This window comes from Lithobates pipiens, unplaced genomic scaffold, assembly GCF_037356315.1.
Source record: "Lithobates pipiens isolate NorthernLeopardFrog02 unplaced genomic scaffold, aLitPip1_a1.2 Scaffold_19, whole genome shotgun sequence".
Classification (NCBI taxonomy): domain Eukaryota; kingdom Metazoa; phylum Chordata; class Amphibia; order Anura; family Ranidae; genus Lithobates; species Lithobates pipiens.
This window is the reverse complement of record NW_027507764.1, coordinates 43,152,759-43,175,453: the sequence shown is the minus strand read 5'-3', so window position 1 is coordinate 43,175,453 and position 22,695 is coordinate 43,152,759. Positions and strand designations below refer to the sequence as shown.

Genomic DNA, 22,695 nt, shown 5'->3' with positions numbered 1-22,695 from the left:
AAACACAATGGGGGGGTATTACATGCAGATTGATGGAGGCTTCACCTCCCTCTTATTCTAAGACACAGGCTTGAGGGGTGTGACACAGCCAGTGACTGTCAGAAATCCGCCCACACCAGGTCTTTTATAATCCTTTAGTATATACTAAGAAAAACCGAATGTGCCCTGTGCCGCTAAAGTGTTCAGGTTTGGTTTGAGGAAAAGGTGGCAACCCTATATTCATGCCTGCAGCAAAATCATCAACCCATCTTAACCACTTCCCGCCCAGCCTATAGCAGAATGAGACCCGGCAAGTGGCTCGGTTATCCTGACTGAGGGTCATATGATGTCCAGCAGGATAAGCTGCGATCGGTGGCGTGGCGTGTCAGTCAGACGCACCGCATGTCCAATCTAGGTAAACCACCTCTGATGGAGGTTCTTTACCACATGATCAGCTGTGTCCAATTGCAGCTGATCACAGTGTAAACAGGAAAACCCCTGTATCGGCTTTTCCTCTACTTGCGCTGACAGACGTGAGTAGAGGAGAGCTGATTGGCTGCTCTCCTGATGGGGGGGGGGGGGGTCTATGCTGATTAATTATCAGTGCAACACCCCATGGCCAGCAAGGATGGCCACCAGGGATGCCCACCCATGACTACCAGGTAAGCCCACTAGAGCCCACCAGGGATGCCCATTAGGGATGGCACTCTGTACCCGATGTGATGCCTGCCAGCGCCTCTGATCAGTGCTTGCCTATCAATACCATCTATCTGTGCCGCCCACCAGAGCCCTCCATTGATGCCTATTAGAGCTGCACAATTAATCGTTAAAAAATCGTGCTCTTGATTCAACCCCCCCCTGACGATCTCTATTGCAGAGTTTGCGGATTCTTTAATATAACAAGTGGAGAGACTTATCTGCTCACTCAGCTGTCAAAAGAAAACATATGGGCAGTCTGCCAAGTTTAACATGAAACATTGTAACTAAGTCTTCTTTCTTAGATCAAAGGGAGAAACTTCTGTGGAAAAAAAAATAAAAAATCTGCAGTCTGCCAAGTTTTTAGAGGTGTAAATGCAGGAAGATTAACCACTTAAAGTCTCTAAGGGCCGGTTCACACTATTGCAATGGCAGACATTGCATGTAATTCGCAGAGCACTGCTGTTCACATTACATGCGATGTCTGTGCGGGTGCGATGTCAGCCATACTATCTGTATGGCTGATATCGCACCGCATTCGATCCAGGCGCGCACAGGACCCTTTTTCCTGTTCGGACCAGAATCGGATCGCATGTGTGTTCACATATGCGATCCGATTCATGTCCGAACTGTCAGTTCGCAGTGCGATATGCGAGCTGAAATGGGGGTGTCGTTAACATATAATGACACTCCCCAGCAGTTCGCATATGGCAGTGTGAACTGCCATGCGTGTTGGGCGCAATGCGGGAACCCGCAGTTGATTCGCAGGGTTTTCGCATCGCAATATTGTGAGTGACCCTAAATCTTTTTCTGACACTTGTTTAAGTTATATATATATAATATAATATAATATATTTTAGCAGAGACCCTAGAGAATAAAACGTCAATTGCTGCAATATTTTATATCAAACTGTATTTGCCCAGCGGTCTTTCAAACGCAATTTTTTTGGGGAAAAAATACACTTCAATGAATAAAAAATAAAAACGATAACCGTAAAGTTAGCCCAATTTTTTTTTTTTGTTTTAATGTGGAAGATGATGTTACGCAGTGAGAATCGTGAGAGATTCGTGATCTATCCTCTAAGCAAAAAAATTGTGATTCTCATTTTAGCCAGAATCGTGCAGCTCTACCGCCTATATGTGCCCTCCAGTGCCACCTATATGTGCCCTCCAGTGCCACCCTTCAGTGCCGCCTATGAGTGCTGCTTATCAGTGCTGCCTCATCAGTGAAGGTGAAAACATACTTATTTACAAAGTTTTGAAACAGAAACAAAGAAAAAAAACTTTTTTTTTTTTTTTCAAAATTTTCTTTTTCTTTTTTTTTTTTTGTAGCGCAAAAAAAAAAAAAAAACGCAGAGGTGATCAAATACCACCAAAAGAAAGCTCTATTTGTGGGGAAAAAAATGATAAAAATTTTGAGTACAGTGTCACATGACCGCTCAATTGTCATTCAAAATGTGAGAGAGCTGAAAATTGGCCTGGGCAGGAAGGTGTATAAGTGCTCTTGTATTGAATAATCTAATCTTAATGTTATGCTAGTGCTTCCTGTTAGGAGGTGACAACTGTCTCCCAGTAGTGCTTCCGCATTGCCACCCTGCCACATGTGCCCTCTGATGGAGACTACAAACAGCCATGCTGGCACACACTGAGCGGGCATGGTTCACCGTTTTTATTTTTCAGGAAGTGGGTCCAGAGCAAGGATGCGTAGCTGATCCTGTAGAGAAGAGTGCATGTAGACAGAAACTGGCAGAAAGCGGCTGGAGAAGATCAGCAGCACTGAGATGGTACTCTGCTCTCTGCCCTCTCCTCCTATCAGTTTCGACTCATAAACTGATTGGCTGTTCGTGCTGCTTCGTCTTCCACACTCCGGTCCTGCTTTGGCAAGACTGCAAGAGTCTGATGTTATCCTCTAAAACTATCCACTTCCAGATGTCACTGGACTTCGGGTGGGTTATACCGTAAAGATGCCTGTAGCTGCAGGCATGATCCTGGGAACTTTTTTTTTTATTTATTTTTTGTACATGCGGTGGTCAGCTCTCTTGTAAAAGCAATCATAGCAGCTAACTAGCCACTGGATTCCTTTTACAAGCAGCGGAAGGAGACATGCACCCCCCCCCCCACCTCCACCTTCCACGGCTTTCTTGACTTGAGCGACCAGCTGGGGCACTGACAAAGCCCGGAGCAGCTTTGTTTGACTCTCCGCTATAGTGATCTGGAGGCGATGACCTGACATCGCTTCCGGTTTACCCAGAGGTCAACGGCACCATTTAAAAAACAAAACAAAAAAAACGAAAGCATTCAAAAACATTGCTCTTGGTGTGTTTGAATGCTTTTAAAAAGGTTGTAAACCTCGGAAAGAAAAAAAAAAACCCTGCAAGACAAAGGCACAATGAGCTAGTATGCAACGCATACTAGCTCATTATGAAATACTTTACCTTAGAACGATGCCCTGGATCAGCGCTGGCGCTCCGAGTGCAGCGAAGACATATTCCACCGGAGTTACTTCTGGGTCCGCAGCTCCAGTACTGTAATTAGCCAGAGGCACGATGACTTCACTCCTGCGCATGCGTGCGGGAGCCGCCGTTCACGGCACGACTCCTGAAGAAGCGGTACCAGAGTTTCTTCAGTGTGCATGCGCAGATGACGTCGACAGCAGCACGTAGACTGAAAACCTCTTAAACTGTTTAGTTTAGGAGATATTCATAATACCTACAGGTAAAGCTTGTTATAGGTGTACCTGTGGGTAAAAGTGGCATAACAGGGTTTACAACCACTTTAAGGGCAGAGGAGCGATTTGGGGTCCTATAGACCCCAGATTTCTCCATAAATGGTACCTGTCATGTGCCTATTGCTGTCACAAAGGATGTTTACATTCCAAGTGATAATAAAAAAAAATCCCCCCCTTAGGGCCGGTTCACACAGCGAGGTGCGGCGAGGCGTCTCCGACTTACCTCGCCGCGACCTGCGGGGAGCTCAGCGGCGACTTGCAGAGGACTTCTGTATAGAAGTCAATGCAAGTCGCCCCCGAAGTCGCCCCGAAGTAGTACAGGAACCTTTTTTCTGAGTCGGAGCGACTCGAGTCGCTCCTGTCAGAACGGTTCCATTGTACAGAGCGGGGGCGACTTGCGGGAGCGAGGCGAGGCGAGCCGTGTCGCCTCGCCTCGCCTCGCTGTGTGAACCGGCCCTTAGCTCGTGCGCAAAGGCAAATGCACCCATCCGGACACACACACACACACACACACAAACCGTGTGTGTCAGATCAGGAAATACCGCGTCAAATTAAAAATTTTATTCTCTAGGGCCTCTGTTCTAAAAAATAAATATATAATGTTTGGGGGGGGGGTTTAAGTAATTCTGTAGCAAAAAATATTGATTATTGCATGTAAACAAAGTGCCAGAAAATGCCTGGTCTGGAAGTGGATGCACCTGGTGAAGTAATAACAGAGCTGCATTCATTTGTGTCTTTTTTTTTTTTTTTTTTTATGTCTGCATAATAAAAAAAAAAAGAAAAGATGAATAAAATAACCTAGGACACCTGTTTTTGGGATGTGGTGAAACTCTATGCTCTCATTGCTCTGCCATTTGCTGGCTGCATGCATTAGAACAGACCACGGCCACCGGGGAGATGGGAGCTTAGACTGACGTGACGGGGACTATAAATTGGAAAGCCCGAAGGTGGAAACATTGTCTGTGCAAAATAACAAAAGGATTTTTTATTTTATTTTTTTTCCTTGTTGGCTTCTTAGTAGAAGTTTAGTTGTTGTTGTTGTTGTTGTTCTCCCTGAAGAAGAGAGCCGGGACAAGTACCTTATACAGCTTGACCCTGATGCTCTAGAGAAGATTAGAGGACATTGAACTGAGAGCTAAATATAGCCGTGTACAGATGCTCCTCCGCTCAAAATAATATTCCGGCAGCAGAAAAACTTGTCATAAAAAAACCCCCAAAAAACCCCACAGGCGTACGTTCAATTTCCTTGTCACGCACCGCGCTCAGACTTTTCACCCTTCGTAAATCCTTCACTTTTATGCTGACAATAGACACATATATGTGTGTGTGTATATAGATATACATATGTGTATGTGTATATAGATAGATATATATGTTTTATTCATTACTAGTAGCCATTTGTATACTGTACAGTCGTGTTTGGCATCGTTCTATGGGGAGCGCTCTGCCAGTCACATCAGTCCCTGCTTGCAGTCTAACGGCCCCTTTAACCACTTCAGAATTTACCCCTTTCTTGACCAGGCCATTTTTTGCGATACGCCACTGCGTCGTTTTAACTGACAATTGCGTGGTCGTGCGACGCTGTACCCCAACGAAAATTACTTCCTTTTTTCCCCCCACAGATAGGCCTTTCTTTTGGTGGTATTTGATCACCTCTGTGTTTTTTTATTTTTTATTTCTTGCTTCTTGCGCTATAAACCAAAAAAAAAAACCAAAACCAAAAAAAAAAAAAAAAAAGAGCGACAATTTTGAAAAAAAAATATTTTTTTTTTTTACTTTTTGCTATAATAAATATCCCCCCAATAAATGTAAAAAGACAAATTCCTTCCTCCATTTAGGTCAATATGTAGTTATAAGTTCTAAATATTTTTGGTAAAAAAAAAAAAAATCCCAATTGCCATATATTGATTTATTTTTATTTTTTATTGAGGGATAGATTTATGGCAATTTTATTTTTATAGATAGATAGATAGATAGATGGAGAGAGTGAGGTGTATGTATGTATGTGTGTGTGTGTGTATATATTAGAGAGAGAGAGAGAGAGATCTTAATAATCCTCAGATGAAAGGATAGTAGCCTCTAAACAGCTCAACGCGTTTCATGGATGATCTCCACTCATCAGAAGCATCAGATACTGTAAGAATAGCTAAAAATATTCATAGTTATGATTATAGGGTCTCAATATGAGATTATCCTTTTTTTTTTCCCCCTTTCTTATATTCAGACACTGTAATCATAACTATCAATATATAATATTTCTTTTTTTACTTGTAATGGTGTTCTGAGTTTTTTAGCGGGACTGAAACATTGTGGCAGACAGATTGGACACTTTTGGCACTTTTTTTGGGACCAATGACATTTATACAGCGATCGGAGCTACTGGCAGGGAAGGGGTTAACACTAGGGGGCGATCAAGGGGTTTAATGCTCCCTATTAAGGTGCTTTCTAATTTGAGGGGGGGGGGGAACTGCCTGGGAGTAGACGAAGATCGCCGTTCCTGATCACTAGGAACAGACAATCTCACTCTACTCCCCTGACAGAACGGGGATCTGCTTTGTTTACATTGACAGATCCCTGTTCTGCCTCTCTGTGGAACAATCATGGGTGGCCGATGGGCATTGAGTCCGCTGGACCCACTGATTGGCTCCCCCGCTAGTGAATGGTCGCACGAGCCCACAGATCGCTGTGTACGCGTCCGACGTACACTAATGGCGATTTGCACAGGAGAGCCAACCTGTCGCAGTACAACTGCGGTGGCTGGTCGGGAACTAGTTATATTGGCAACCACGCAGATGAAAGCCAAAATAATATCTGCGCTTGGCTAATAAATATTTGGCTGCATGGCAAAAGGTTTGATCGTACACCCACAAAAAAAATACAATACAGAGAGGGTGCAGCGCCAACTAAGTGTTAACACGAGTCCGGAAAAAACATTTCATATAAAGTCCACCAACTATAGATGGTAAAGACAGAGATGATGAAAAGATCCCCGCGCCAATTGTTGTGAAAAAGGATGGTAAATGCACTCGTGTAGGAGAAAAGGGGCAATCCTGCTCACCGGAATACATTGACCTTTTTTTTTATCAAATTTATTTAAAATAAAATGCTCTTTGAGTAAACCTCTATTTAAAGATAGTTTTCTATTTACGATACCTTAATAATTTTGTTTATTCAGAATGAAATGGAGCTTAGTTATGTAGCATGAGGCTGTATATTCTGCAATATTTACATTTTTGGTAAACTCGTTCAATGAATCCAAGCTGAGATAATATGCATTGCATTGATGCATTCACACAATTTCACAGTAACCATAAGATAAAATAACATTCAGGAATATTCCTTTTTTTCCCCATTGTTTTGCAAATCTATGTACACTACAAACTGTATGATTGTTTGAAGAGAAATGCATCTGTAGCAGTAAGTGTGAGGAGGAAGGGCAAGTAGTAAAAATGAAAGTGAAACCTTCTAAGCAGCTTATAAACCTTTGTGATCTTTCTGTGTACATTGCTTGAAGTGCTTTATTCCTCCCTTGAGGAGTAAAAAGTCAGCGGGCCACAAAAGAGACCCAGTTTGGGAACATTTACTAACCCGACAGATTATTATTCTAAATAGGAAACCTTCATTTTGTTTGCAAATATTAAAGATTCTAATTGCCAGCAAGAATAAGTCCTTACATTTTAAAGAGCACCTGTCATTTCAGATCCATCATGGTGGCGCCTGTTAGCGGGCATCCACTCACCTGCTGCCGACACGTCCCTCACCTTGTTGTGTCACTGACACATCACCAGCCGTCACATTAAAGTGAATGGGACTGTCGGTGAGTCAACAGCGGGTCAGAGGAGGAGCCGCGGCGGGACAGAAATGACAGTTGATCTTGAAAAATTATGATTTCTGTAGCACTAACCCCCGAAGGAGCTGCTGGTTAGATTTTGGGCTTACCATTACCTTCTGTCTTCCTCGTTTCACGTCCTAGGGGTGTCCCGTGGTAAATGGCCCAGTAACTCGAGAGACTGACAACAGATCCACTTGAATGGATTTTATTTGCAAAACGTAGACAATGAACAGTCTCTTAAATTGGGATCAGAGGGTTGGAAAGGGAAATTCAGGTACTCTTATGCCGCGTACACATGATCGAATTGTCCGGTGGACCACAGTACGCCAGACAATTCGATTGTGTGTGGGCTCCAGCGGACTTTTTCATCGTAAACGGACTTAGAAAGTAGTTTTGACTCAAAAATTTGTCCGCCGGACTTGGCTTTCAGCGGACAATACATATTCAACTTCCTTTTTCTAGTCCCGTCGTACGTGTTGCACGTCACTGCGTTAGAAATCGCCGGACTTGGCGGAGCTATGACGTAGGAGACAGGCGCCCATCTGAGCGTCCGTCCGAGCCTCCCGATGCCTTCGCTCTACCTCCCCCGCCACGCACCTCTCCACAGCCCCATAGCCTGAACCGCACGCTCATGCTCCCGAGACGCTACACTGATTCGGGTTGATCCTCCGGTCTTGGCGGCCCCAGGGAACGAGAGACGGATCTGCCAAAACCCAGCTACAGACTCAGCTGCAGCCCACGCTACTGGAACGGCTGCCCAGGAGCACAGCGGCGGAGCATCGTAAGACGCCGATATATGACGGGACGGGACCTGGACGGTTTACCCTGAAGGGAGGAGTGGATCCCTGCTAGAATATATCGGAGCACAGGGAGAGGCTGTCACAAGTTCCCACAGACACGCGGCAGAGCGGTAAGGCAAGCAGTGGGACGGGGATGCGGGAGAGTTTCTGTTGGAGTTTCTGCTGGACTGGTGAGAGGCAAGGATATAGACACTATACTAGATAAGGGGATATACCCCTAGGTAAACTGGAGCCTACCCCATTGCCTCTCTTTCTCTGTCTAAGGAAAAAAAATTGTTCTGACAGAATTTCACATGGAATGATTGTTTGAACTGGCTCTTAATTGTATTGCTACCTGGGGAGAGAAAAGGAAAAGGTATCGATATCCAAAGAGGGTTTTCTCTGTTAACCCCTCCCCCCCTGGCTTAAAGGGACAGTTGCGTATGTATACAACCAGTAATATAAAATCTACAGGAGGAAAGCCGGTATGCTAGGAACAACAGCTGCTGGAGGAATTTAAATGCAGCTTTAATAGGCCCTGCTGTTGACAAGAGGATTCATACCCCCCTGAGTTCTTTTTTGGAGGTTGTCTGGGAAACATATTTTATGGTCTCGAGAATGCATGATATGGACATATCCAATAGTCCCTGTTAATTAATAGCGGTTGCCCAATACAGAAAAGTGGAAGTGGAAGTAGCGGAACAGTTAAAAAATCTTGTTTTCCATCAAACGGCCGCCTTGTAAGAAAGAAAAGAAAAAACTTTTTTTTTTTTTTTTTTTTTTTTTTTTTTGTGGTCATTTGGAACTGAACAAACGCCTGAGACATCAGGATAGAGGGCTTATCGGTTATTGAGCGATAGGCCCCCCTCCTCCCTGTGTTTTTTCCTTTTTTTTTTTTTTTTTTGTGGACATTTTGGTGGAGGAGACCTAATTGGTATTGATCACCAGTCAAACGAATGTAATAACACAGTGGTTGATGTTTTTGGGTTAGGGGGGTCTTTTGAAGGAGAGCTATATAAAGCGGTTGTAAAGATTTATATTGATATCTTGATATAGGGGGAAGGGAGTGAAGCTTTGATAGCTCTGCTAGGATGAGAGGGAAAGCAGGCAAGACAAATAAACAAACAACCCCTGCCGCAAGCCCAGTCGGAATTCAAAAATATATGGCCGCCAACACCAGTATAAGGGCAGGTGAAGAGGCTGGTAGCCCCAGGATGGAAAAACTGCTCCGCTCGGGCCCAAGTAGACAGAAGGGAGAAGATAGCAGAGGGACAAAAACCCCGGGTATTAAGCCAACTGAAAAAAAAAATAGTGCAAACTCACAAAGCGGCGATATTAGTCAGAATGAAGTTCAAGGAAGTGAGGGGTCAGAACATCTGAGGGCAGGAGAAAGGAGTCTGGATAGACACGGAGAAACCTCCCAGTCCCCACAGATTAGGGAGATGCTCTCAGAGATGTTCATGAGGATGGAGATCTCTTTAAGGGCAGACATCGCAACTATAAGAGAGGATATAGGCCTGGTCTTGGGGAGAGTAGAGGAGGTGGAAAACAAAATAGAGGCCCAGGAACATAGAATAGACGGAATCCTAGAACAGGTAACAGCTCTCCGTAGGGGAAATAGAATAATTAGATATAAATTAGAAGATCAGGAGAATAGAAGCAGAAGAAAGAACCTACGAATAAAAGGTCTCCCTGAGACAAATAGCGCATCTACCCTTGGAGAGATAGCTCAACAGATCTTTAACCCCCTATTAGACAGAGAAGTCACAGCCCCATTAAAGTTAGATAGAATACACAGGATGACACGACCTTTTGGAATTAGATCAGAAACCCCCCGAGATGTCATAGCAAGATTTCATCACGTAGCAGAAAAAATGCAGGTAATGAGAAAAATTAGAACACAGCCAGGGGTGACCTACGGGGACGTGGAACTGCAGATCTATTCCGACTTAGCAGGAGAGACGCTTGGAAGAAGGAGAAGACTGAAACCACTAACGGAACTACTGAGAGCAGCCGATATCCCATATCAATGGGGATTTCCGGCATGTCTCATAGGGAAAAAAGACGGACGATCTGCGGTTCTACGTTTCCCGGAGGATCTCCGAGAATTCTGCGAACAGTTAGGAATACTCCCTACCCCACAGATAGAATGGGATAGTGAAGAGGATCTAGAAGGAGCAGGGAGTATGACTCAAAGAAATAAGAGACAGGACAGACCGAGTGATTGGAGACGAAAGAATCCAATTATTTGAAGCTGAGACGAGTTAGGAAGTGGGGCCAAAAGGGGAGGAGGGGGGGAGGAGAGGGAGGGGGTTGGGGGGTCTCGGACGGACATGGGGGTGAACCCCAGGGATACTATGGGGGAGAGGAGACCACTGTTATTGGCCTTCCAGCCCCATAGGTTTAACAAGAAAAGGGGAGTCCTACCCAGTCCTACGGGACGTTTTGTTATAGGACAGGGGGGGGGTGGGGGGTGGGAGGGAGGTTTTGGCTATGTGGGGTTTTTTTATGGGCTCTCACTCGGTCCCCCTATAGGGGCAGCAGGTATGGTCTCCAACGGGTTCACTAGACGCTCCAACAAAAGAGGGGAAACCCTCACTAGAAGAGAGGTATGGGGATAGTTAACGTTATTACTTATAATGTAAGGGGCTTAAACACAAAAAGGAAAAGATACAGAATAAACGATGAGTTGCAGCACATGGAAGCAAATATAGTATGTCTCCAGGAGACGCATATAACTTGCACCTCTGGGGTCAGAATGAATTCGAATGAGTTCCCGTTATGGATTTATGGGGATTCCCCATCCTCATACTCCAGAGGGGTTGCAATAGGTTTTAGTAAAACAATGAGGTTTAATCTAGAGGAGCGACTGGTGGACCCGGAGGGACGATACCTGTGCTTAAAGGGAATGCTGTTTAACCTTAAATGCACAATCGTAAATATTTATGCCCCAAATGAGAATGTGGAAGTTTTTCTAAGGAAAACATTGAACAAAATAGAGGATTTCAAAGAGGGGAAATTAATCCTTGCTGGAGATTTTAACTGGTGTATAAACCCAAAAATTGATACCTCAACGGGAGGTCCCAGGACATCGGTACATAAGCAGAAAAAGTTTTTAAGGGCTTTGGCTCTATATCAGCTACAGGATACCTGGAGAGCACTTCACCCAAAGGATAGGGACTACACATGCTTCTCCTCGGTCCATGGTTCCTTCTCTCGAATAGATTATATTTTCCTGGAACACCCATTCCTGAAAGCACTAAAGAAGGCGGAAATAAAAATCAGAACTGTGTCAGACCATGCGCCAGTTATGATTAAGTTGGAGATAGGGGAGGATCATGGACCGAGGGGAATTTGGAGATTGAATGAATCTCTGTTACAGGATAAGGACTCTGTAAGTAGGGTGGAGAGGGAGATGGAACAATTTTTTAGATTAAATGATACACCTGGTATCTCCAGCCCCATATTGTGGGAAACGCACAAAGTGGTAATGAGAGGGGTTTTTATAGGGATCGGAGCGGGGAAAAAGAGAGAGAGAGAAAGGAGGAAAACCCTACTGTATGAAGAAATCCAGAGACTGGAGATGGGTAGTAGACCAAGGGGACTCTATGACACTCAGGACTTAGTAATAAAAAAAAGAGAACTAGAAGACTACTTAGAGCAGGACAGGATGGCCGCTTATTATATTTTGGGAACAGAGAGGTATCAATGGGGAAACAAAGCCGGTAAATGGCTGGCCAGGAGAGTGAAGGATAAGAAAAGTAGAACTTTTATCCCGAGGGTAAGAAATGAGGTAGGGGACATACAAAATATGCCGGAGGATATTGAAAATACGTTTTTTACATACTATAGGGCCCTATACAATATCCAACAGGATAGCTCAGAGAACAGAGGCCGAGATGCAATAAAGGACTATTTGAAAGGGATAGAGATCCCCAGGGCTAAACAAATAGAAATGGAAGCATTAGAAGCCCCGATATCAAAGCTGGAAGTTGAATGGGCTATCAAAAATACAGCTAAGGGAGGATGCCCCGGGCCAGATGGTTTCCCGATCTCATACTACAAGGAATTCCAAAAACAGCTAGTTCCAAAATTATGCGAGTATTTCAACGCAGTGGGGAGAGATGAAAAATTTCGAGAAGAGACATTACTGGCACATGTGGTCTTGATCTTGAAAGAGGCAAAGGACCCACTTGCAGTGGAAAGCTACAGACCAATTTCCTTGCTAAACTCAGATATTAAACTTTTTGCAAAAATTATCTCTGAACGATTAAGACCTTACGTGCCAGAGTGGGTACAGCAGGATCAGGTTGGATTTATCCAAGGGAGAGAAGGGCGGGATAACGCATTAAAGACTATTATGCTAAGCCAGGAATCCATAAGACAGAAGACCCCCACGATACTCATGTCTATAGATGCTGAAAAGGCATTTGACAGGGTTAGCTGGGGGTTCTTATTCGAAGTGCTGGAGCGATATGGATTAGGAGTGAGGATGAGAGGGTGGATTGAAGCTTTGTATACCAAGCCTAAAGCTAAAATAAGAATAAACGGGGCCCTGTCCTGCCCCCTTGAATTGTGCAACGGGACAAGACAGGGTTGCCCGCTCTCCCCAATATTATTTGTTCTGGCTCTAGAACCTCTCCTGACGGCTATTAGAAAGAACCAAAACATCCACGGAATATGGGCCGAAGGGAGGGAGTATCGGGTTGCTGCTTTTGCAGATGATCTTTTGCTCTATGTCTCTAGCCCGGGGACCTCTATACCGGCGATTATGGAAGAAATAAAAAAATACGGAAAAGTCTCCAACTTTAGGGTTAATGCAACTAAATCTGAAATTCTAAACTTAAATATACCAGTAGAAGAGCAAAGAACCCTGCAAATCAAATACCCCTTTAGATGGTGTGGGAGGGAGTTGACCTATTTGGGTATAAAGCTTACGGCAGGGAGAGAAGACTTGTTTGAGGCTAACTATATCCCCCTACTTAATAAAATCAAACAGTATTTAGATAAGACCCAACATAAAGCTTTATCTTGGATAGGGAGAATAAACACAGTAAAAATGTTCATTCTACCAATGTTTACTTACATTTGTCAAATGGTCCCCATTCTATTACCACAGGGATATTTAAATAAATTAAATATGATGATCAAAAGATTTATATGGAAAAAAAAAATGGCGAGGGTGGCCCTTAATACTTTGACAAGAACTAAAGACAGAGGAGGATTAGCAATGCCCGATTTTAAAAGGTATCACGAGGCTATAGTAATTTCACGAATCACAGACTGGACACACAACAAAAAAGGGAAGGATTGGGTGGAATTAGAAATTAAGTTAAGTAGAAGGGAGCTAGGGGAGATAATATGGATACCTGCAAAACATAGAGAATTAGGGATTAACACAAGTTTATTGACAAAAGGGGTACTACGAATATGGGATATAATAAATAAGAGAAATAAGTGGGAGCACAATTCACCATTTATGCCACTATTAGACACTAAAACTTTTCCACCAGGTCAAGAGGAATATATATACTATAGTAGATGGGCTAAGAAAGATAAAATTAAATTACAAGAGGTTATGGAAGGGAATAGGGTATGCACATATGAGGAAATTATAGGAAAGTGGGGCCACAAGCCCTTAGATAGGTGGAGATACTTACAACTATATCATTTTACTCAGTCTTTACCACAACCACTACGAGGACAGGAGCAACTTAGACCTCTGGAGAAGTGGATAGGGAATCCCCAATGCTTGGTAAAAAGGATCTCAAAAATATATGAAATCTTAGGGGAAGTAGAAGAACAAAAATTCCCCCCCTATATAGAAAAGTGGGAAAGTGAATTGGGACCGCTGGATAACGACCTTCATAGAAACAGGATAATTAGACGAACGTACTCGGTTGCCAAAGACCTTCAAACTAGAGAGATGTCATATAAACTTTTAACAAGATGGTATATAACCCCACAGCAAGGAAATAAAATCTGCAGCGAGACCTCCCCATTATGCTGGAGAGGCTGTTCAGTAGTGGGTTCCTTCGCCCATATATGGTGGGAGTGCCCTAAGATACAGTTATTTTGGGAGAAGATTATAAAAGCTATCCTTGAAATAACTGGGGAAGGGATTAGAAGAGACCCATGGGTTTGCTTATTCCATGACTCTGAAAAAAGTGAGAGAGAGTATGGGCAATCCCTGGTCCCGGGCTTATTGAATTCTGCTAAGGCACTGATCCCGCGAAGCTGGAGGAAATCCGACCCCCCCTCGATGAAGAAGTGGGTAGAAAGATTAGAAAGGATACGAAACATTGAGGAGACAATGTATAAACTGGATAACTCAGAAGGGAGATATCAGTATAAATGGCGACTTTGGATACAATTCGGAAAAACTGAAGGTTATCTAAAGCTGTTTGATTGCTAGCAAAGGGGGGGACCGAGTGAGGGGGGAGGGGAGGGAGGGATAAGGTAGATTATCCTTAAAGAAATGGTGTTGTATTTATTATTATGTGAAAAAAAAAAAAAAAAAAAAAAAAAAAAAAAAGAAATCGCCGGACTTTTGGGGCGTCTGTGTGTTTCCAAGTCCGTTCGTTATAAAGTCCGGATTGTTTGCTGGACCAATTCCGCCAGACTATTAGTGTCAAAGCCAAAATGTTGAAGAACTTGCTTACTTTGACGGCATCCAGAGAATAGCCATTCACAGCTGGACGATCACTCAAGTTGGACAGTCCTTCTCTCACAAGGCCCAGCAGCCAACAAGGTGCTTTACTCAGGAACAAGTCTCTGCCACAGACGTTGTTGTAGAACATACAAGATAATGCCTCTGCCACAGAGGTTGTAGAACACGTAGGGAAACTAAGCTTTAGAACACTTGTAGGATACCTGGATCTTTCAGCCAGCTTGGCGATATCCACAAGACCGGATTCTCTCCTGGGTGCTTCAGCCCTTCCAGGCTCTTACTAAGAAACCAACCCGTACGTGGTCTTCTTCTGAAGAGTCCTCCCCTGGAATGCTTGAAGTGCACTGGGTCTCTCCCAAACCGGAGACAGCACCCAAACACCTCAGAATCCTCCTTTAGTTTCCTTGCCTCGGGCTAGCCAGCCCCAAGACATCACAGTGGGGTGGATCCGCACCCCAGGCCATAGCCTTCCTGGGGGCTGGTCAGGAGGACCATGAATTCAGTACATCATGCTGCACCGGAACCCCGAACCACGTGACGTCCGCATCTTAAATACCCAGAAGGCACAGCGAGAGCGCCACTCCCACTGAGCGGACTCCGAGAGAGATTAACTTAAAGCGGTTCTGCACTGATGTTTTTTTATTTATTTTTTTCTTGTAATGTTTAAAAAGAATTTCATTCTAACGCCAGACTCACTTGTACTGCTGATGCCCAGTATCCAGGTCCGTTTTTTGGTATAATCGACACTTTATAAAATCGAGCACTGCAGACGTCATCTTGCTTGTGGGCATTTGAAGCCCACAAGCAATCACTTCCGTGTTCCGTTGTAGTGTCATATCTTGCTCCCCATCGTAGAATGCTCCGAAAGTGACGTGGCGGACAGAAATTTTGCACTGCGCATGCGGGATGTGCTCCAAACACTTGCGCCATGCGTTCCAAAGGATTTGCGGCAATGCAGACCACTGAAATTGTCAGATAATTTTCTCCCGAATCCACATAGGGGAGGTAATCCCCTCCCCGAGCCACGGTTACCCGCTCTCTCTCCATTCCGTCTAAAGTTTCATTTCACTGAACTGCATTGCCGCAAATCCTTTGGAACGCATGGCGCAAGGGGTTGGAACGCATCGAGCAGGCGCGTTGTGAAATTTCTGGCTGCAACGTCACTTCCGGATCATTCTACGATGTGACACTACAACGGCGTAATCCCAGGAGACAGTGTGGCGTTCACCGGACATGATGCGGATCCCCGCACAAACACCGCCCACAGCCGCAGGGTTTAAAAAAAAAAAAAAAAAAAGATTACATACATGAACAGGTACGAAAAAAAAAAAAGCCATTGTGCGCTCTTTGCTGCATTTCGTAACGAATAAGCCTAACTTTTGAAAGTGAGTGCAGAACCGCTTTAAGCACCTAACCAGACTAGTTCCATGCCTGCCAGAAGAGACAGCGCCCCTTGTGGCCAGGCTGAACATTTCACAGTCCAGTCAGACGGATGCTGAAGTCTAATTTAGATAATTGTACCCAAACCAAACTGCAGTTTAGGCAATTTTAACTTGGAAAAAAAACGCATAGCCCGTGCTCTTCGGGAGCCGCCGCTACATTTAAATCGAGCGTTTTTTGCAAGTGATTTGAATTGAATCCACCCGGTCTGCTGTACTTTTGTTCCCGGTATTTTCTCCTCTCTCCGGCAGCCTCCTATCATTGTGAACAAGCAACGAGCGGCTTCAGACAAGGTTAATGGGTCGCACACATCTTGTTATCGGCCCTCGCTGAATTAAATCGTGAGGCGATCGCTCTCCGTCTTTATTAACACACTTGTAGACTTGTCCTTGGATTAGGGCTGCCGTCTGTATGAGACGTCCCGACATAATTAATTTTGAGCTACAAAATAAAGTGAATGAGGATGAAGGTGTGGGGGGGGCGGGGGCTCACTCGTATCGCGCTCATTTTCTGTGAACGATCGTTAATTCTCATTCTACACTGGCTTGGCGTGTGGATGTCCGTGTGCTACAAAGAATCAATTTGTAATCCTACTTGCTTGTAATAGAACCCTTTCGATGACATTCTGAAGGGGGTGGAGGAGCTCGTGTTTGCCGGGCCATAGTTTGGGATCACCTAAAGAAGCACTCTGCCCAAAAAATATTCAGTTTTTGCTGTATCATATTTTTTTATGTTTCCTGGAGTTGGGCTTTAATTCCTCTTTTTGAGGGTTTGAAATCGGGTGCAGCGCCGCAGATGCGGCATGTCACCGATTTTAAGACGGTGCCATTGACGGCAATTGCCGCCGATTTGACATGTCAAAACGCTCCAGTGTAGACCAGGGCTGAATGAATTTTATAAGGCTGGTGAGAGTCCATTATAATTGGTCCCAGGAGTTTGCGGATGCATCAGGGCTGCTATTAAATGTCCTCTTTATTATAAGATCGGGAGGGAGAATAGGAGGTGGTTACATTTAGTGATTTCAGCAGATGATCGGCCGTCCTCCAGCTCCGTGTTCTTTGTTCACAAGCTTACAGTCTGTTTATTATTCAACCAATTTTGCAGAATCTTCGCCCAGACTTATTTCAGGCAATGAAAAATTTCCCAACTAACCGGCATTTTCTTTTCTTCCCATGCAGACATTTTATGAATAAGCATCAGAAGCCAGTGCTAACGGGCCAGAGGTTTAAAACCAGAAAGAGGGGTAAGTCTACCGCCGGCCGAGACCACAAAGCAGACTAATGGGTGTTAAAGGGTCAGTCCACCCAAACTGATATTTCAGTGTTTGGTGGAAGCTGGAGAGATAAATCCATTTCTTCTCTTACTTGGGAATCCTGTTTATGAGTTCCTTGTGCTGAGTTCCCAGGTCTATACTCCTGCTGTGCCCATTATGAGGGGTTCCCACCATCCCTGTGCTGAGTTCCCAGGTCTATACTCCTGCTGTGCCCAATATGAGAGGTTCCCACCATCCTTGTGCTGAGTTCCCGGGTCTGTACCATCTGCTGTGCCCATTTTGAGGGGTTTCCACCATTTCCTTGCTGAATTAACTGGTCTGTACCATCTGCTGTGCCCATTATGAGGGGTTCCCACCCTCCCTGTGCTGAGTTCCCGGGTTTGAACAACTGCTGTGCCCATTATGAGGGGTTCCCACCATCCCTGTGCTGAGTTTCTGGGTTTGAACACCTGCTGTGCCCATTATGAGGGGTTCCCACCATCCCTGCTCTGAGTTCCTCAGTCTGTGCACCTGCTATGCCCAATATGAGGGGTTTCCACAATGCCTGTGCTGAGTTCCCAGGTCTGTACCATCTGCTGTGCCCTTTATGAGCAGTTCCCACCATCCCTGTGCTGAGTTCCCGGGTCTGTACACCTGCTGTGTTCATTATACGGAGTTCCCACCATCCCTGTGCTGAGTTCCCGGGTCTGTACACCTGCTGTGTTCATTATACGGAGTTCCCACCATCCCTGTGCTGAGTTCCCGAGTTTGTACACCTGCTGTGCCCATTATGAGAGGTATCCCCCAACCCCTGTCAGGTTTCTGTTGCTATCCATGGACTCAGAGATTTCCCCTCATTTTCTGTCCTGGTGACAACAAATTCACCAGACAGGAAGTGAGGGAAAATCTGTAACGGCTAGTTTACACTTGCTTAAAAACATGGCTTTGGACACGCTATGGTAAAGCTCTCTGAATGCCAGTCAAAAAGCTCTCGTCATGAATGGTTAGCTTACGGTCCTGTTTACACCTTGCATTTGCTTGGTGCTTTGATGAGGCTTCCAGCAAGCTTTGCCATAGACTTCTATGGAGGCTTTGAAGACGCTTTGAAGCACCACTGAAGCTACATGGGATATAATTTTTGAAGTGATGCCGAAACAAAGTAAAAGCAGGTGTAAACAGGACTGTAAGCTAACCATTTTATTTAGTGACAGGAGCTTTGACTGGTGTTCTGAGAGCTTTAACAAAGCCTTGTTGAAGCCGAAGCAAGTGTAAATGAGCCCTAAAGCTCTCTGAATGCTATTCAAAGCTCCTGTCACTAAATAAAGTGGTTGGCTTACAGTCCTGTTTACACCTGCTTTTGCTTAATGCCTCAATGACGCTTTGATGGGGCTTTGGTTAGGCTTCGATGGGGCTTTGGTTAGGCTTCGATGGGGCTTTGGTTAGGCTTCGATGGGGCTTTGGTGAGGCTTCAATGAGGCTTTGGTGAGGCTTCAATGAGGCTTTGTTGGAGCTTTGAAGGGGCTTTGTTGGAGCTTTGAAGGGGCTTTGTTGGAGCTTTGAAGGGGCTTTGTTGGAGCTTTGAAGGGGCTTTATTGGAGCTTTGAAGGGGCTTAGGTGGAGTTTTCATGGGGCTTTGGTGAGGCTTCGATGGGGCTTTGGTGAGGCTTCGATGGGGCTTTGGTGGAGCTTTGGTGGAGCTTTCATGGAGCTTTGGAGGAGCATTCATGGAGCTTTGGAGGAGCATTCATGGAGCTTTGGAGGAGCATTCATGGGGCTTTGGTGGAGCTTTCATGGGGTTTCAATGGCGCTTCGATGGCTCTGCGATGGGGTTTTGATGAGGCTTCGGTGGGGCTTCGATGTGGCTTTGGTGGAGCTTCGATGGGGTTTCGGTGGAGCTTTGATGAGGCTTCGGTGGGGCTTCAAGCGAGCTTTGCCATAGACTTCTATGGAGGCTTTGAAGATGCTTTGAAGCACCGCTAAAGCTACATGGGTTATCATTTTTGAAGCGGAAGCAAAGCAAAAGCAGGTGTAAACAGGACTGTACGCTAACCATTTTATTTAGTGACTGGAGCTTTGATTGGTGTTCAGAGAGCTTTAACAAAGCATGTCTGAAGCCATGTTTTGAATGCAAGTGTAGACTAGCCGTCAATGTGTGTTGAAGCCGAAGCAAGTGTAACTGAGCCCTAACGGGGACACAGATACAAAAAGCTGACAAGGGGGGTCTGACTGTCCCCTGCTCTACTTCTGTATGTATTTCTGTTGCAGATTTTCCCTCATTTCCTGTCAGGTGAAACTGTTGTCGAAACATGACGTAAAGGGAAAGTTCTCTTATGGGAGCCCCTGAAGAGCAGGGGAAATGTGATGGGGGTTCTAATTCTTCCCCACACTATCCAAAGTTAAAAATAAAAAAGTTTTGGCATGACCTACACTTTGTGGTTTATTTGTCAAACATTTGTTGCATGTCAGAAGCATTTGTGCAAACTGAAGAAAATGTCACAAGATTAATGCCTGTATTATCAGCTCCATCTAGTGACCAAAATGCGGTACACTTAAGTCAACGTTTCAGAAAACTATACTTCTATTTTGGCCACTAGATGGAGCTGATGATACAGGCATTAATCTCTTAGATAAAATACGGTGACAAATTACGTTCGGCTTGCAGGAATGCTGATATTATAAATAGATTTCTTAAATTCCGCTGGAGTAATATTTATAACATTTTATTTTTTTCCACGCTCCTGCAGATGAAAAAGAGAAATTTGAACCTACAGTGTTTCGGGATACGATCATCCAGGGCCTCAATGAAGCTGGCGCTGACTTGGAGGCAGTAGCGAAATTTCTTGACACAACAGGCTCCCGATTAGATTACCGCCGCTATGCTGACACGCTGTTTGACATTCTCATAGCCGGGAGCATGCTAGGTAAGGAGAAAATCTGGCTTTTTTTTTTTTTTCAGAAATTATTTTGCTTTTAGAAATGTATCTAAATTGCAATTTACAAGGTGTTTCCGTAATTTGTGGCCAATTTAAAAGTATGTACTGTGTTTGGTTATGCAGCATTTTATTTATGGGTTCTATTTGCACCTAGTGAGACCTCCAATCCCCACGTGGCATAGTCACCAGTTTACTTATTAAATCTGAACGTTAACTTGCTGCTGGCTGCGTAACACATACAGAAACAAGAAAAAGTATGCGAACCCCATGGCATTAACTGTTTTTCTGCCGTAATTGGCCATAAAATGTGACGCGATCCTCATCTAAGTTACAACAATAGACAAACACGATGTGCTTAAAGGAGAAGTACAGACAAAGCTTGTTTGGCTGTACTTCTCCTGTGGATAACAGGAGGCGCAGTACCTTCTGCACTCCTGTGACCCATTTTTTGGCTGTCGGCTAGCCTCACAGAGCTGGGAAAGATGGCGACCATAGGGTTGGGATCCGCCCACATGCCTGGACCGGCACCCGGCTCAGCCGCTCAGCGAGCCACTGAGAGCCTGAGCCATCTGTTCCCACCCCCTCCATAGCCGAGCTCATGCAGGAGCGAGGGGGTGCATAGCAGAGAGCGGTGACTGATAGTCACTAGCTCTCTGCTCAGGGAGCTGTGAGAGCCGAGCGGTCGTGGGGTTTGATCAATCGGGTCTCAGTGTTAGTGGCAGCGGGGGACTGATGCTGCATCCACCTAGGTAAGTATGGTTAAAAAAATAAAAATATTCCTATACATCTTTTTTTAAGCTGATAACACACAGACTATTCTAATTTCTCCTGTCTATATTGAACACACCCATTAAACAATCACAGTGCTGGAGAAAAAAGTAAGTGAACCCATGGGCTAATTACTTAAATTTAATCTAATTGGCATCAGTAGTCTACACAGCTTGAGCCTAATTAATTAAATGAGTTTGGAGTGTGGTTTAGAGCTACTTTGATAAAAAAAAAAAAAAAAAAAAAAAAAGACATTTTAAGATTGCTGTTCAAAAGAAGCATCAGCTAATGTGAGCCATGCCTCACAAAAATGATCTATCTGAAGACATCAAGAGTAGTTGAATTGTATAATGTGTGGCGGCAGAAGAGTGGCCTTTAACACCCATACATCGCATATGTGTGTTCCTGGGCTGCCATTGTTTCTGTGCTGAGAGCGCGCTCCCAGCACAGATACTGAGCTGTCCGGACTAAAGATCAGTAGCTGGTGGGAATGATTCCAGATCATTTGACCACTGTGATGGCAAATTCCGTTAGTCAAATGATCTTTGCACTTTGGGGGGGGGGGGGGGGTCAGAACTATTCAAGGGGATGCTGTGGCAGTTGAGGTGGGAAGGACATTTCTTGTAGTTGGCCACCAGGTTTTCACATATCTCACTCCTTTTTGCAGATCCTCCTCCAAGTCATTAAGGTTTTGAGGCTGACATTTGGTAACTCGACCCTTCAGCTCCCTCCACATATTTTCTATGGGATTAAGGTCTGGAGACTGACATGGCCACTCCAGGGCCTTAATGTGCTTCTCCTTGAGCCACTCCTTTGTTGCCTTGGCCATGTGTTTTGGGTCACTGTAATGCTGGAATACCCATCCATGACCTATTTTCAATGCCCTGGCTGCGGGAAGGAGGTTCTCACCCAAGATTTGACAGTACATGGCCCCGTGCATCATCCCTTTGATGTGGTGAAGTTGTACTGTCTCCTTAGCTTAAAAACACCCCCAAAGCATAATGTTTCCACCTCCATGTTTGACGGTGGGGATGGTGTTCTTGGGGTCATAGGCAGCATTTCCTCCTCCAAACACGGCGAGTTGAGTTGATGCCAAAGAGCTCGATTTTGGTCTCATCTGACCACAACACTTTCACCCAGTTCTCCTCTGAATCATTCAGATGTACAGTTCCATCTGAAGTTTGCTAATGAACATGTGTTTTCTTGAGCGGGGGGACCTTGCGGGTGCTGCAGGATTTCAGTCCCTCACGGCGTAGTGTGTTACCAATTGTTTTCTTGGTGACTATGGTCCCAGCTGCCCTGAGATCATTGACCAGATTCTCCTGTGTAGTTCTGGGCTGATTCCTCACCGTTCTCATTATCACTGAAACTCCACGAGGTGAGATCTTGCATGGGGCCCCAGACCGAGGGAGAGTGACAGTTAGTTATTTTGTGAATAACCCTCACCCTCTCACCAAGCTGCTTAGCGTTGGTCTTGTAGCCCATTCCAGCCTTGTGTAGGTCTACAATCTTGTCCCCAACATCCTTGGACAGCTCTTTGGTCTTGGCCATGGTGGAGAGATTGGAATCTGGTTACTTCTGTTGACAGGTGTCTTTTATACAGGTAACAAGCTGAGAT

At 44.8% G+C, this 22,695-nt stretch overlaps 1 protein-coding gene across 1 annotated transcript in view; it reads left to right on the top strand.

Annotated features, from left to right (window-relative positions):
• BZW2 (basic leucine zipper and W2 domains 2) overlaps nt 1–22,695 on the top strand; it is a 234,318-nt gene that overhangs the window by 57,888 nt on the left and 153,735 nt on the right. The window contains exons 2-3 of the mRNA XM_077490692.1: nt 17,303–17,367; nt 20,121–20,297. Coding sequence (XP_077346818.1) covers nt 17,310–17,367; nt 20,121–20,297 — 235 coding nt within the window. The 5' untranslated portion in view covers nt 17,303–17,309. The remainder of the gene's footprint in view (nt 1–17,302; nt 17,368–20,120; nt 20,298–22,695) is intronic.